Genomic DNA, 16,724 nt, shown 5'->3' with positions numbered 1-16,724 from the left:
TCTTTCTTGGGTTGGGGGGTGGGCAGATACTGTCACTCCAGCCTAACCCTCAGGACAAGAGAGGCAGCTGGGTTGGGAACAGAGGCAGAAAAAACAATAAGTTAAATCCAAGAATGAACAGAGACATGGCAGGATGGGCAAGGACATTTCTGGGGTGCCAGCAGTCTCTAGCTTGATCCAGGAGGCACTGGGGAGGAGGTTGCTGATGGCAAGATTCCAGGCAGGAGGTGACTCAGAAGGCTGGGTTGTCAATGGCCCTCTGATCCCCAGTATATTTTTCAGGCCTGAAGCTGTAGGGAGGGGGTGGCTCTGTGGGAGTCTGGCCCCGAGTAGGCTTCAGAATCACTCACTGTAGGGGGGGTGGGGGAGTAGAGAGGGATGCTCTGACCCTCTCTAGGGGGATGATGGAGGGCAGTTCCCGGGGCCCCTGGCAATCCTTCAGGGCGTCTGGGTCCAGGTCTCTGCAGTTGGGACAGAAGCGCTTAGCCAGGCCACAGATGCACAAGAGGGGCAGGATGACCAGGAAGATGATGATGAAGATCCTCAAGGGGCCAGGGAAGAACTCGTTCTCCTGGCAGCAGCTGTCGCCACAGCATTTGAATCCTTTGGGGCAGGCGAAGGAGAGACCACATTTAGCTGCAACATTTTGGGGGCCAGCCAGCAGGCTGAGCAGCAAGGCGGGCATGAGGCCGGGGACCCCAGATATTTTTTCTTTTTTTTTTTTTGAGATGGAGTCTCGCCCAGGCCGGAGTCCAGTGGCATGATCATGGCTCACTGCAACCTCCACGCCTCCCCAGTTCAAGTCATTCTCCTGCCTCAACCTCCCGAGTGGCTGGGATTACCAGTGCACACCACCATGCCTGGTTAATTTTTGTATTTTTAGTAGAGACAGGGTTTCATGATATTGGCCAGGCTGGTCTCGAACTCCTGACCTCAAGTGAGCTGCCTGCCTTGGCCTCCCAAAGTGCTGGGAATACAGGCATGAGCCACCGCAGCTGGCCAGAGATTTTTCTTTTTTTTTGTAAAGTCTCAGCCTGGGCAACATAGGGAGACCCTATCTCCACCAAAAAAAATAAAATAAAATAAAATAGCTGGGCATGGTGTCATGTGTCTGTGGTCTCAGCTACTCAGGAGGCTGAGACAGGAGGGTCACCGGAGCCTGAGAGGTCAAGGCTGCAGTGAGCCGAGATTGTGCCACTGCACTCCAGCCTAGATGACAGAGCAAGCCTCTGTCGCAAAAACAAAACAAAACAAAAGTCCGGTCAATTTCCTCAGTTTTTCTCAAGGAAGACATATAGGAAACAGCACGAGGAGATAGAAATTCACACAAGCACAGGTTTATTTTGTCCACTTCCAGGGTGCCTACCCATGCTGGGTTTGCCTCACTCAAATAAGAATAGCCATTCAAGAACAGTCAAGGTAAAACCAGCCACATTCTTTCATATTCCAAATTGCCAGTGCCTCCTCTAAAACTTAAGTTCTGCTTCTAAAATAGTGTATGCCAACATAGGGGAAGGAGTGGGCATGGGAGTGGATTTGAAGTCTCAAAATAACCTGTAGTATGATTTGGGGATTTTGGAAAATCACACTATTCACAAGCAAAATAAGCATGGTCTTAATATTCCCTGCTGTATACTCTTAAATATCAAAAAGCAGAAAAATTATATATCTACAGTGATGGCTGGAAACAGTTGATACTTGTATAGTATCAGACCGCAGTGGTCTTAGTGCTCCCCTCACATGGAAGTGAGGAAGTGTAATCCTCGGCCTCGGAGGCCGAGGTGGGCGGATCACTTGAAGTCAGTAGTTTGAGACCAGCCTGGCCAAGGTGGCGAAACCCCGTCTCTACTAAAAATACAGAAATTAGCAGGGCGTGGTGGCGTGTGCCTGTAATCCCAGCTAGTTGGGAGGCTGAGGCAGGAGAATCTCTTGAACCTGGGAGAAAGGGGTTTTAGTGAGCCAAGATTACGCCACTACTCTCCAGTCTGGGCGACATAGAGCGAGACCTTGTCTCCAAATAAAAAAAAAAAAGACCAGGCCTGGAACCCGGAAGTGGTGTATATTACTCCTGTTTACTTTTTTTTTTTTTTTTTTTTAAATAAGGAGTCTCACTCTGTCACCCAGGCTGCAGTGCAGTTGCGCCATCTCGGCTCACTTCAACCTTCTCCTCCCGGCTTCTAACAATTCTCCTGCCTCAGCTTCCTGAGTAGCTGGGATTACAGGTGCATGCCACCATACCCAGCTAATTATCTTTGTATTTTTGGTAGAGACAAGGTTTCGCCACCTTGGCCAGGCTGGTGTCCAACTCCTGGGGCTCAAGTGATCCCCCCGCCTCAGCTTCCCAAAGTGCTGGGATCACAAGGGTGAGCCACCGCACCTGGCCTCTTCTGTTTACTTCTATTGGCCAGAAATAATTTCGTGCTTCCACATAATTGCAAATTGGGAGACGCTGGGCGCGGTGGCTCACGCCTGTAATCCCAGCACTTTGGGAGGCTGAGGCGGGCAGATCACTTGAGGTCAGGAGTTTGAGACCAACCTGACCTGGTCTCAACATGGTGAAACCCCATGTCTACTAAAAATACAAAAATTAGCCTGGCATGATGGCAGGCGCCTGTAATCCCACCTACTCAGGAGGCTGAGGCACGAGAATCGCTTGAACCCAGGAAGCGGAGGTTGCAGTGAGCCACTGCACTCTATCCTGGGCAGCAGAGCAAGACTTGGTCTCAAAAAAATAAATAAGGCTGGGCACGGTGGCTCACGCCTGTAATCCCAGCACTTTGGGAGGCGGAGGCGGGTGGATCACCTGAGGTCGGAGTTCGAGACCAGTATAGCCACCATGGAGAAACCCCGTCTCTACTAAAAATACAAAATGAGCCAGGCGTGGTGGTGCATGCCTATAATCCCAGCTACTTGGGAGGCTGAGGCAGGAGAATCGCTTGAATCCAGGAGGCAGAAGTTGCGGTGAGCCGAGATCGCGCCATTGCACTCCAGCCTGGGCAACAAGAGCGAAACTCCGTCTCTAAATAAATAAAAATAAAATTGAGAAGAGAGGAGGAAATTTTCATCTTCCTGTCTGCCCAGGAATAATGACAACACAGTTCTGCTTCTGGCACAGAGGAATTGCTTCTCAGATCCCAAAGTTCCACAACAAGGACATAGACCTCTTGGTGATACCCCAACAAAGTGTGAATTCAGCCATGCTCACTAAACTTTCTTTACCATTCTCAATGGGGCATGTTTCACCATCGTCGCCCCTACTCTCACCTGATTATTGTTCTAATGTGAACTAATTTTTCATTCTTATTTTCAATTGAGTGTATGGGTCAGGGGTTTAAAAACATTCAACATTCAAACCTACAGAAACAAGGAAAATGAAACAACCTGAAATCATAAAGATTTGTGATAGATACAATGATGTTCCCTTAAGCTGCCCAGCTAATAAAGGGATACCTAACAAAGAAGTTAATCTGTATTAGTCAGGTCCTACAGAGAAACAGCAACCAATGGGATGTGTGTATGTATGTGTGTGTCTACATATATCTATATGAAGAGACTTATTTTTAAAAAATTTGTTTGTGTCCATTGTGCCTCTAGGTGTGAGAAGAGATTTGTTATAAGGAATTGGTTCATGTAATTATGGAGGCTAAGAAGTCCCAATATTCTCAAATCAGCAAGCTGGAGATTGGGGAGAGCCAATGTGTGTTTATTTGGGTGGCTAGGAGATGTGGTAGATAGAGTTTTTATTATAAGGAGGAAAGTCTTCTGAGACACCTTTTTGCACCCATATCTGATTGCTAGGACTTCCAGCACTATATTGAAGAGCAGTGGTGAGAGTGAGTATCCTTGTCTTGTTCCCGTTCTTAGAGGGAATACTTTAAACTTTTCCCCATTCAGTATTATGTTGGCTGTGGGTATGTCATAGATGGCTTTTATTACATTAAGGTATGCCCCTTGTATGCTGATTTTGCTGAGGGTTTTAATCATAAAGCGATGCTGGATTTTGTCAAATGCTTTTTCTGCATGTATTGAGATGATCATGTGATTTGTTTTTAATTATGTTTATGTGATGTATCACATTTATTGACTTGCATATGTTAAACCATCCCTGCATCCCTGGTATGAAACTAACTTGATTATAGTGAATTATCTTTTTTATGTGTTGTTGGATTCTGTTAGCTAGTATTTTGTTAAGGATTTTAACATCTATGTTCATCAAGGTTATCAGTCTGTAGTTTTCTTTTTTGGTTTTGTCCTTTCCTGATTTTGGTATTAGGGTGATGCTGGCTTCATAGAATGAATTAGGGAAGGTTCCTTCTTTCTCTATCTTGTGGAATAGTGTCAAAAGGATTGGTACCAATTCTTCTTTGAATGTCCGGTAGAATTCTGCTGTAAATCCATCTGGTCCTGTACTTTTTCTTTGTTGGTAATTATTAAATTAACATTTCAATCTTGCTGCTTGTTATTGGTCTGTTCAGGACATCTAATTCTTCCTGATTTAAGCTAGGAGGGTTGTACTTTTCCAGGAATTTATCCATCTCTTCTAGGTTTTCTAGTTTACGTGCATAAAGGTGTTCATAGTAGCTTTGAATGCTCTTTTGTATTTTAGTGGTGTCTGTTGAAATATCTGCTGTTTCATTTCTTAATGAGGTTATTTGGTGGATTTTCTCTCCTCTTTTCTTGGTTAAGCTTGTTAATGCTCTATCAATTTTATTTATCTTTTCAAATAACCAGCTTTTTGTTTCATTTAGCTTTTGTAATTTTTTTGTTTCAATTTCATTTAGTTCTGCTCTGATCTTGATCATTTCCTTTCTTCTGCTCGGTTTGGGTTTGGTTTGTTCTTGTTTCTCTAGTTTCTTGAGGTATGACCTTAGAATGTCAGTTCGTGCTTGTTCAGTCTTTTTGATGTAAGCTTTTAGGGCTATGAACTTTCCTCTTAGCACTGCCTTTGCTGTATCCCAGAGGTTTTGATAGGTTGTATCATTATTGTCATTTAGTTTGAAGAATTTTTAAATTTCCATCTTGATTTCATTTTTGACCCAGTCCTCATTCACGAGCAGGTTATTTAATTTCCATGTATTTGCATGGTTTTGAAGGTTCCTTTTAGAGATGATTTCCAGTTCTATTTCACTGTGGTCTGAAAGAGTGCTTGATATAATTTCAATTTCTTAAATTTATTGAGACTCATTTTGTGGCCTATCATATGGCCTATCTTGGAGAAAGTTCCATGCGCTGTTGAATAGAACGTGTATTCTGTGATTGTTGGATGAAATGTTCTGTATATATCTGTTAAGTCAATTTGTTCCAAGGTATAGTTTAAATCCATTGTTTCTTTGTTGACTTTCTGTCTTGACCTGTCTAGTGCTGTCAGTGGAGTACTGAAGTCCCCCACTATTATTGTGTTGCTGTCTATCTCATTTCTTAGGTCTATTAATAATTGTTTTATAAATTTGGGAGCTCCAATGTTAGGTGCATATATGTTTAGGATTATGATATTTTCCTGTTGGACAAGACCTTTTACCATTATTTAATGTCCCTCTTTGTCTCTTTTAACTGCTGTTGCTTTAAAGTTTGTTTTATCTGATATAAGAATAGCTACCTCTGCTTGCTTTGGGTGTCCACTTGCAAGAAATCTCTTTTTCCATCCCTTTACTCTAAGTTTACGTGAGTCCTTATGTGTTAGGTGAGTCTACTAAAAGCAGCAGATAGTTGGTTGGTGAGTTCTCATCCATTCTGCAGTTCTGTATCTTTTAAGTGGAGCATTTAGGCCATTTACATTCAATGTTAATATTGAAATGTGAGGTACCATTGCATTCATTGTGCTATTTGTTGCCTGTGTACCTTGGGTTTTTTGGTTTTGGTTTTTGCTTTTTAACTTGTATTTTTGTTTTATAGGTCCTGTGTGATTTATGCTTTAAAGAGGTTCTGTTTTGATGTGTTTCCAGGATTTAAGATTTTTTTTTTTTGAGACAGAGTTTCAATCTGTCTCCCAGACTGGAGTGCAATGGCACAATCTTGGCTCACTGCAACTTCTGCTTCCCAGGTTCAGGTGGTTCTCCTGCCTCAGCCTCCCAAGTAGCTGGGATTACAGGGGCCCACCACCACGCCTAGCTAACTTTTGTATTTTTAGTAGAGATGTGGTTTCACCATGTTGCCCAGGCTAGTCTTGAACTCCTGACCTCAGGTGATCCACCCGCCTTGGCCTCCCAAAGTCCCAGGATTACAGGCATGAGCCACTGCCCCCAGCCTGTTTTAAGATATAGAGCTCCTTTTAGCAGTTCTTGTAATGGTGGCTTGGTAGGGGTGAATTCTCTCAGTATTTGTTTGTATGAAATAGACTGTATCCTTCTATCATATGCAATGCTTAGTTTCACTAGTTACAAAATGCTTGGCTGATAATTGTTTTGTTTGAGGAGGCGGAAGATAGGGCCCCACACCCTTCTAGTTTGTAGGGTTTCTGTTGAGAAATCTGCTGTGAATCTGATAGGTTTTCCTTTATAGGTGCTTCTGTCTCACAGCTTTTAAGATTCTTTCCTTCATCTTAACTCTAGATAACCTGATGACAACCTGATGACAATGTGCCTAGGTGATGACCTTTTTGTGATGAATTTCTTAGGTGTTCTTTGTGCTTCTTGTTTTTGGATGTCTAGGTCTCTAGCAAGTTTGGGGAACTTTTCCTCAATTATTCCCCCAAATAAATATGTTTTCCAAGCTTTTAGAATTCTCTTTTTCAGGAACACTGATTATTCCTTTTTTTTTCTTTTTTCTTTTTTTTTTTTTTTGAGACAGAGTCTCACTCTGTTGCCCAGGCTGGTGTGCAGTGGCACAATCTCAGCTCACTGCAACCTCTGCCTCCCGGGTTCAAGCGATCCTCCTACCTTAGCCTCCTGAGTAGCGGGGACTACAGGCACATGCCACCATGCCCGGCTAATTTTTTGTACTTTTAGTAGAGACAGGGTTTCACCATGTTGGCCAGGCTAGTCTCAAAACACCAATTATTCTTAGGTTTGGTAATTTAACACAATCCCAGACTTCTTGGAGGCTTTGTTCATATTTTCTTTCTTTCTTTTTTTTTTTTAGATGGAGTCTTGCTCTGTCGCCAGGCTGGAGTGCAATGGCACCATCTCGGTTCACTGCAACCTCCGACACCCTTGTTCAAACGATTCTCCTGCCTCAGCCTCCTGAGTAGCTGGGATTACAGGCAGGCACCACCACACTCAGCTAATTTTTGTGTCTTTAGTAGAGATGGGGTTTCACCCTGTTGGCAAGGCTGGTCTCAATCTCCTGACCTCGTGATCCACCCGCCTCAGCCTCCCAAAGTGCTGGCATTACAGGCGTGAGCCACCCTGCCCAGACTCATATTTTCTTATTCTTTTTTCTTTGTCTTTGTTAGACCTTGTCTTCGAGCTCTGAATTTCTTTCTTCTACTTGTTCAATTCTATTGCTGAGACTTTCCAGAGCATTTTGCATTTCTATAAGTGTGTCCAGTGTTTCCTGAAGTTTTGTTTGTTTTTTCTTTATGCTATCTATTTCCCTGAATGTTTCTGTCTTCACTTCTTGTATTGTTTTTTGGATTTCTTTGTGCTGGGCTTCACCATTCTCTGGTGCCTCCCTGATTAGCTTAATAACTAACCTCCTGTATTCTTTTTCAGGTAAATCGGGGATCTCTTCTTGGTTTGGATCTACTGCTGGTGAGCTACTGTGATTATTTGGGGGGTGTTACAGAGCCTTTTTTTGTCATATTACCAGAGTTGGTTTTCTGGTTCCTTCTCATTTGGATAGGCTCTATCAGAGGGAGGGTCTAAGGCTGAAGGCTGTTGTTCAGATTCTTTTGTCCCTTGAGTCTCCCCTTTTCCTATGGATGTGGCTTCCTGTGAGCCAAACTGCAGTGATTGTTGTCTTTCTTCTGGATCGAGCCACCCAGCACGTCTACCCAGCTCTGGGCTGGTACTGGGAGTTGTCTGCACAGAGCCCTGTGACGTGAACTGTCTATGGATCTCTCAGCCATGGATACCAGCACCTGTTCTGGTGGAGGTGGCAGGGGAGCGCAATGGGCTCTGTGAGGGTTCTTAGCTTTGGTGGTTTAAATGCTCTATTTTTGTGCTAGTTGGCCTCCTGCTGGGAGGTGATGCTTTCCAGAGAGCATCAACTATGGTAGTATGGAGAGGAACCAGTGGTGGGTGGGGCCCTTGAAGTCCCAAGATTATATGCCCTTTGTCTTCAGCTACCAGAGTGGATAAGGAAGGCCCATCAGGTGGGGGCAGGGCTAGGCATGTCTGAGCTCAGACTATCCTTGGGCGGGTCTTGCTGTGGCTGCTGTGGGGGATGGGGTAAGGTTCCCAGGTCAATGGAGTTGTGTACCTAGGAGGATTATAGATGCCTCTGCTGAGTCATGCAGGTTGTCAGGGAAGTGGGGGAAAGCTGGCAGTCACAGGCCTCATCCACCTCCCACACAAACTAAAGAGCTGGTCTCACACCCACCATGCACCCCCCGACAGCGTCAAGTCTGTTTCTGGACAGTGGGTGGGCTGGGCTTGAGAACTTGCCCCAGGCTACCCTCCTCCCAGCTGCAACATAAAAGGGCTTTAGTTCTACCCCAGTCTGTGGAGTCTGCACACTGATATGCGTCCTCCCCTGAGTTCTGGCCAGGAGGCTTCTCACCAGGTTCAAATTGTCACAAAGTTCAGCTGGAGATTTCCTTCTCCCTGTGGTGTTTTCCCTCACTCTTCTGCCCACTCTCCTGATAGATCCCTGTGGTGCCAGGCAGGAATGGCCTGCTGGGGACCCAGCAAGTTCCCAGGGCCTTTCCTACTGCTTCCTCTACGCCTGTATTTTGCTGGGCTGTCTAAATTGAATCAGCTCCAGGTAAGATCAAAAACTTCTCCCGCAAACAGTCCTTCCATTTCTCTAGAGGGGGTGTGTGTTCGGGAGAGGAGGATCTCGCTTTCCCACTTCCGCAATTGGGGCTCTCACAATATTTGGGGTGTCTCCAAGGTCCTGCAGGAGCAGTCCGCTTCCCTCAGAGGGTCTGTGGGTCCTCTCAGGATTGGTGGTCTGTTATTGCAGTTGATCTGAAGCTAAAATTCATGACGTGAGCCTCCACACACTGCTCTGTCCATCAGAGTCAGAGCTGCAGTCTAGTTCTGCCTCCCATCCACCATGATGATCTCCAGTTAATCTTTAAAAAGAGAGTCTAGGCCAGGCGCAGTGGCTCACGCCTGCAATCCTAGCACTTTGGGAGACCGAGGCGGGTGGATCACCTGGGGTCAGGAGTTCAAGACCAGCCTGGTCAACATAGTGAAACCCCGTCTCTACTAAATATACAAAAATTAGCTGGGCGTGGTGGCAGACACCTGTAATCCCAGCTACTTGGGAGTCTGAGACAGGAGAATCACTTGAACCCAGGAGGCAGAGGTTGCAGTGAGCTGAGATCGTGCCATTGTGTTCCAGCCTGAGCAACAAAAGCAAAACTTCACCTCCAAAAAAAAAAAAAAAGAATCTATACGCCTGAGGGACACCACATTGCAACCAAACAGTCTGTAGCTTTAGCACTCGCAGTGTCCCAGGGCCTTAGTGGCCCTGCAGAGTGAAATAGGGCAAGGGGGAGCTACTTCAAGCAGAGCCAGGCCTCTGGACCCGCAGCCTGTGCCAGAGTTCTCTCGCAAGGCAGAACAGCAGTGCAGCAATGGAGCCATTTCCTACATTTCTTGAGTTTATATGTGTAACATGGTGATAGATGTGTCAAGCAGTATCTTTCTTGTCTTCCATGTATTTCCTAACAGAACTTAACAGCTGAGAACAAAAATGGCACTGAGTACTTTTATATTCTATTTTCAGAAAACCGACATCTTTGAGTCCAATAATCTCTTTGCAAGGCTTCTGTAAATCTAAATATTGGAGGTGGGAGGTAGCACACAGAGCTCATAGTAGTGTCAATCATCTCTTCTCCCTTCTCTTCTGATGTGCGGGGATGGGAATGGGGATGTTTGGCATTCAGTTTGTCCCCTCCCCCTTGCTATTTAACTAGGAGGTGTTCAAGTTAACCCATCTACCAAGGGATCTGTTCATAGTGTCATCTATAGATTGCTAAACCAAAAAGTAGCACAATATGTAACGCCTCAGGCTTGCTGCCACTCAGTAGAGAAAGAAATGAACAAAAAAGAAAGGAGTGGTGGGACCAATGTCTTCCTACTGCATGGCATAGTAATATGTGACTGTCCTCATGATCAAATAGACATTGTGGAAAGAGGCTAGTCGCCCCAGTGGGCAAGGAAACCTAGGCCATCAAAAAGTTTTGGAAATGATTCAAGTGGCAGAGACTAAGGTGGTGTGTGTGGTGAGGAATATGTGGAGTGTTGAAACAAAAATAGCAATAAGTTGATAATTGTTAAAGCTGAGTCATAGGTACATAGAGGTTCATTATAACATTCTTTCTACCTTCGTGTGTTTAAAACTTTTAACAATAAACATGTTTTTTGGCCAGGTGTGGTGGTTCATGTCTGTAGTCCCAGCACTTTGGAAGGCCAAGGCAGGAGGATCACTTGAGCTCAGGAGTTCGAGACCAGCCTGAGCAACATGGTGAGATCCCTGTCTCTACAAAAAATAAAATAAAATTAGCTGGGTGCGGTGACATGCAGCTGTAGTCCCAGGTACTTGGAAGGCTGAGCCAGGATGTTGAGGCTGTAGTGATCTGTGATCCTGCCACTGCACTCCAGCCTGGGAGATTGAGCAAGATCCTATCTCATAAAATAAAATTTTAAAAAATCAAAAAATAAACATGTTTTTTAAGGTTATGGAATTGGACTGAATTGTGAAGATCGCCTGATATCACAGGGAAAGTCAACAGAACTTTTTTTTTTTTTTTTTTTTGAGTCTTTGCTCTGTCACCCAGGCTGGAGTGCAGTGGCACGATCTCGGCTCACTGCAAGCTCCGCCTCCCGGGTTCACACCATTCTCCTGCCTCAGCCTCCCAAGTAGCTGGGACTACAGGCACCCGCCGCCACGCCTGGCTAATCTTTTGTATTTTTTAGTAGAGACGGGGTTTCACCGTGTTAGCCAGGATGGTCTCAATCTCCTGACCTCATGATCCGCCCGCCTCAGCCTCCCAAAGTGCTGGGATTACAGGTGTGAGCCACCACGCCTGGCCCAAGAGAACATTTTTGGTAACAGTTTCAGGAGGGGAAATTACATCTTTTTATATATTTATTCATTTTTTAATTAATGGGGTGCTACACACTTTTTTTTTTTTTTTTTTTTTAAGACAGCCTTGCCCTGTCTTCCAGACTGGAGTGCAGTGGCACAATCATGACTCAATGCAACCTCCACCTCCTGGACTCAGGTGATCTTCTTGCCTTAGGAAGGACTACAGGTACGCCACCATGCCTGGCTAATTTTTGTATTTTTTGTAGACATGGGGTTTTGCCATTTTACCCAGGCTGATCTTGAACTCCTGGGCTTAAGTGATCCACCTGCCTCAGTCTCTGGAAGTGTTGGAATTACAGGTGTGAGCCACTGCACCAGATGAAAAATTACATATTAATGAATTAAGACTTTGCTATGATCTGAATATCTGTGTCCCACCCCCCCATCAAATTCATATGTTGAAATCCTAGCCCCCAGGGGTGATGGTACTAGAAAGTGAGGTCCTTGAGTGGATTCGTGACCTTATAAAAGAGGGCCAAGAGAGACTCCTCATCCCTTATATTATGTGAGGTCACAGCAAGAAGATGCCATCTATGAGGAAGCGGGCCCTTACCAGACACCTAATCTTATCTTGTTCTTGGACTTCCCAGGTTCCAGAACTGTGAGAAGTTTCTGTTGTTTATAAGCTACCCAGTTTATGGTATTTTGTTATAGCAGCCAGAGTGGACAAAGACAGACTTATTATTCCAACATTTTATAAGTCCAACCACCAAAAGAAATGTTCTTGTCTTCCTGAAGAAGTGCCTCACTTTTTCTTTAACTGTGATCCAGTCAAGTATGGCTTAGAAAATAGTCACAGGAGTTTCCACTGTAGACAAGAGGTAGACAAAGGAGCTTCCTGCAAACTGGAAAAATATTTTTAAATTTCCTATACATAAACAACAAATCGGTGGAAATGCAATAAAAAGAAAAAAATCCTGTTCACAATAGCAAATAATTTGTTTTAGCAAAAGACACTCTACGGCTAAACTTGATAAAAATGTACAAGACCTGATGAAGAAAACTATAAAATGTTACTGCAGAATATAGATGATAGAATAAATGCAGAGTTATACTTGTTTCTGTTTAGAGTCAATATTCTAAAGATGTTGATTACTTCTAAATTTATAAAGGCCATATAATTGCAATGAAAATGTTAACTTTTTGGGGAACTTGAAAAATGATTCTAAAGTTTTCATTAAAAATAAATATATAGCCAGGCATGGTGGCTCATGCCTGTAATCCTAGCACTTTGGGAGGCCTAGGCAGGTGGATCACAGGATGAGGAGTTTGAGACCAGCCTGACCAACATGGTGAAACTCCATCTCTACTAAAAATACAAAAATTAGCCAGGCATGGTGGCGCATGCCTGTAATCCCAGCTACTCAGGAGGCTGAGGCAGGAGAATCGCTTGAATCCAGGAGGCAGAGGTTGCAGTGAGCTGAGATCACACCACTGCACTCCAGCCTGGGCAACAAAGAGAGACTCTGTCTCAAAAAAATAATAACAATAAAAATAAATATTTTGGAAAAATTGGAAAAGAAGCATATTGGGGGGGACTTAGCATACCAGATATTAAAACCTACTATAAAACAATTTTAGGCTGGGCGTGGTGGCTCACGCCTGTAATCCCAGCACTTTGGGAGGCTGAGGCGGGTGGATCACGAGGTCGGGAGATCGAGACCATCCTGGCTAACACGGTGAAACCCCATCTCTGCTAAAAATACAAAAAATGAGCCGGGCATGGTGGCGTGTGCCTGTAGTCCCAGCTACTCGGGAGGCTGAGGCAGGAGAATGGCGTGAACCCGGGAGGCAGAGCTTGCAGTGAGCCGAGATCGTCGCCCCATTGCACTCCAGCCTGCGAGACAAAGCAAGACTCTGTCTCAAAAAAAAAAAAAAAAAAAAATTTAGTATAGCATTCAATTAAATAGACCCAAGAAAATATGGTAATTTGCTATATGGTTGCATTTTAATTCAGGGAGGGAGACAAAGATTATTCAATAAATTATACTGGAAGAACTAACAGCAACTTGAAAAAAAAAGTTAATTCTTACCTTTTTTTTTTTTTTTTTTTTGAGACGGAGTTTCACTCTCGTCATCCAGGCTAGAGTGCAATGGCGTGATCTCAGCTCACTGCAACCTCTGCCTCCTGGGTTCAAGCGATTCTCCTGCCTCAGCCTCTAGAGTTGCTGGGATTACAGGCGTGCACCACCACGCCCGGCTAATTTTGTATTTTTAGTAGAGATGGGGTTTCTCAATGTTGGTCAGGCTTGTCTCAAACTCCCAACCTCAGGTGATCCGCCCTCCTCTCAAGGTGCTGGGATTATAGGCGTGAGCCACCGTGCTTGGCCATTCTTATCTTTTTTTAAACAACTAAATAAATTTCAGATATATTAACAGTTAAATGTAAAAAAACTACAAATGTGCTAGAAAACACATTTGACTCTTTATTAATGAAATGTAGAAGGCCAGGCGCAGTGGCTCACACCTGTAACCCCAGCACTCTGGGAGACTGAGGCAGGCGGATCACCTGAGGTCAGGAGTTCAAGACCAGCCTGGCCAACATGGTGAAACCCTGTCTCTACTAAAAATACAAAATTAGCTGGGTGTGTTGACAGGCGCCTGTAATCCCAGCTACTTGGGAGGCTGAGGCAGAAGGATTGCTTGAACCCGGGAGGCTGAGGTTGCAGTGAACGAGACTGTGCCACTGCACTCCAGCCTGGGCAACAAGATCATAATTCTGTCTCAAAACAGAAAAAAAAAAAAAGAAAGAAAAGTAGAAGAGTACAAAATTTCTTTATGAGCTTGCTCTTTTCAACCTCAAATAAATAAAGCTGACAAAATCCATGTTGGTAAGGATATGGGGAAAAAAAGCAACCTCCTCTATAGTCGGTAGCAGTATAAATTTATAAATTTGTATAAATTTCCAATATACTTGAAATGTCTCATTGACCCATCAATTTTACATATATGAATTTACTCTAAGGATATAATATTACACATGGGAAGAGATATATGCACTGGAATTACTTATAATATTGAAAAATTGCAGGCCGGCACGGTGGCTCACACCTGTAATCCCAGCACTTTGGGAGGCCGAGGTGGGCGGATCACCTGAGGTTGGGATTTCGAGACCAAACTGACCAACATGGGGAAACCTCGTCTCTACTAAAAATACAAAATTTGCTAAGTGTGGTGGCACATGCCTGTGATCCCAGCTACTGGGGAGGCTGAGGCAGGAGAATCGCTTGAACCCGGGAGGCGGAGGTTGCGGTGAGCCAAGATCACGCCATTGCACTCCAGCCTGGGCAACAAGAGCAAAACTCCATCTCAAAAAAAGAAAAATTGTAAACAACTTAGAAGTCCATCTCTAAAGTGTTGTTAGTTATAGAATGTCTGTTTGCTTTCAAAGAGAACAAATAACCTTGTCTTCAACAAGACAAATGTATTTTTTTTTTTTTGAGACAGAGTCTCGCTCTGTCGCCCAGGCTGGAGTGCAGTGGCGCGATCTCAGCTCACTGCAACCTCCGCCTCCCGGGTTCAAGAGATTCTCCTGCCTCAACCTCTTAAGTAGCTGGGATTACAGGTGTGCGCTACCATGCCCGGTTAATTTTTGTATTTTTAGTAGAGTCAGGGTTTCTCCATGTTGCTCAGGCTGGTCTCGAACTCCTGACCTTGTGATCCGTCTGCCTTGGCCTCCCAAAGTGCTGGGATTACAGGCGTGAGCCACCACGCCCAGCCGACAAATGTATTTTTCACACAAAATTGCAATGAGGATAGGAGGTACGATGGGTATGTTTCACAAGATCATCCAGATTCCTTCTGTCACTTTACTCCACTTTCCTCCTTTGTGTGGTCCATCCTTACCACTACCAAATACATGCTACAGTTGGTAAAAGGGAAAGAAAGTAGAGTCTGACCTGGAAGTTTCCTCATAACTTCCACTCACATCACATGATAGCCATGCCTAGCTGAATGAGCCAATGAGAAATGTAGTTTGTACACATAAGCAACATGTCTCCAGCTTGGAGACTATCTAATAACCAAAGGAAGAAGGTAAAAAATGGATTTCAAAGACTATTATCCCCTTCCATCAGCGATATCGATTAAAGTACACTACATCATTCAGTGAAAAACTCTGCAGCCATTAAAAATAAGAGACAGGCCAGGTTTGGTGGTTCACACGTGTATCCCAGCACTTTGGGAGGCCAAGTCGGGAACATCACTTGAGAACAGGAGTTAGAGACCAACCTGGGCAACATTAGAAGACTCTGTCTCTAAAAAAAATTGGTGGGGTGTAATCGTGTGCCTGTAGTCCCAGCTACTTGGGAGGCTGACGTGGGAGGATTGCTTGAGCCCAGGAATTTGAGGCTGCAGTGAGCTATGATTGTGCCACTGCACTCCAGCTTGGGTGATAAAGCAAGACCTAAAAAATAAGTATTATTATACATTATGTATATGGTCATTGTTATATAAAGTTGTATTTGACAGTGAGTGAAAACTGCAACTACAAACATAGGATAATTCTATTTGAAAATTATGTGTGTTGTGAATATATATAGGTATACATGTAGGCACCTGTGTGTATGTGTTTGTATTTATGTATTAAATGTATATATTTGAAAATATAGAGTTGTCTGGGAAAATGTTCCCTAACGTATAAATGGCAGTTATTTCTGGAGAATGAGATTGAAAGTGAATGTCTATTTTACAGTTTTTCTTTTATACAAAACAATGAAAAAAAATTTTTTTGAGACAGGGTCTTGCTCTGTCACCCAGGCTGGAGTGCAGTGGTGCGATCATGGCTCACTGCTGCCTTGACCTTCTGGGCTCAAGCGATCCTCCTACCTCAGCCTCCCAGGTAGCTGGGACTATAGGTGCATACCACCACACCCGGCAAATTTTTTTTTTTTTTTTTTTTTGAGACAGGGTTTCACTATGTTGCCCACGCTAGTCTTGACTCCTGAACTCAAGCGATCAGCTTGACTTGGACTCCCAAAGTGCTGAGATTACAGACATGAGCCACCACACCCAACCGAAACATTTTTTAAAGCAAAAACATACACGATTTAAAATAAAATATCCAGAAATAACTGCTTCAAACTTGCTTTTAAGGTCAGTTTCAAAATTGCTTGAGAATAGGCTTGAGAGTAGGCCAGGCCAGGTGGCTCATGCCTGTAATCCCAGCACTTTGGGAGGCTGAGGTGGGCAGAACGCTTGAGGTCAGGAGTTCAAGACCAGCCTGGCCAACGTGGCGAAACCCCCGTCTCTACTAAAAACACAAAAATTAGCCAGGAGTGGGCTGGGCGCGGTGGCTCACGCCTGTAATCCCAGCACTTTGGTAGGCTGAGATGGGTGGATCATGAGGTCAGGAGTTCAAGACCAGTCTGGCCAAGATGGTGAAACCCTGTCTCTATTAAAACTTCAAAAATTAGCCAGGCGCAGTGGCAGGCGCTTGTAATCCCAGCTACTTGGGAGGCTGAGCCAGGAGAATCACTTGAAACTGGGCGGCAGAGTTTGCAGTGAGCCAAGATCGCGCCACTGCA

The 16,724-nt window shown here is 44.3% G+C and overlaps 1 protein-coding gene across 1 annotated transcript; it reads right to left on the bottom strand.

Annotated features, from left to right (window-relative positions):
* Nucleotides 1–30: 30 nt before the first annotated feature.
* On the bottom strand, nt 31–1,445 carry LOC100967656 (transmembrane protein 92-like). The gene has a single exon (XM_034937213.3). The coding sequence runs from the start codon at nt 683–685 to the stop codon at nt 347–349; it is 339 nt and encodes a 112-aa protein (XP_034793104.1). The 5' UTR covers nt 686–1,445; the 3' UTR covers nt 31–346.
* Between the last annotated feature and the right edge of the window lie 15,279 nt (nt 1,446–16,724).

The sequence above is a fragment of the Pan paniscus genome, chromosome 15 (genome assembly GCF_029289425.2).
Source record: "Pan paniscus chromosome 15, NHGRI_mPanPan1-v2.0_pri, whole genome shotgun sequence".
In the NCBI taxonomy this organism is placed as follows: Eukaryota; Metazoa; Chordata; class Mammalia; order Primates; family Hominidae; genus Pan; species Pan paniscus.
The sequence above is the reverse complement of the archived record's forward strand: the minus strand, read 5'-3'. Positions and strand labels throughout refer to the sequence as shown.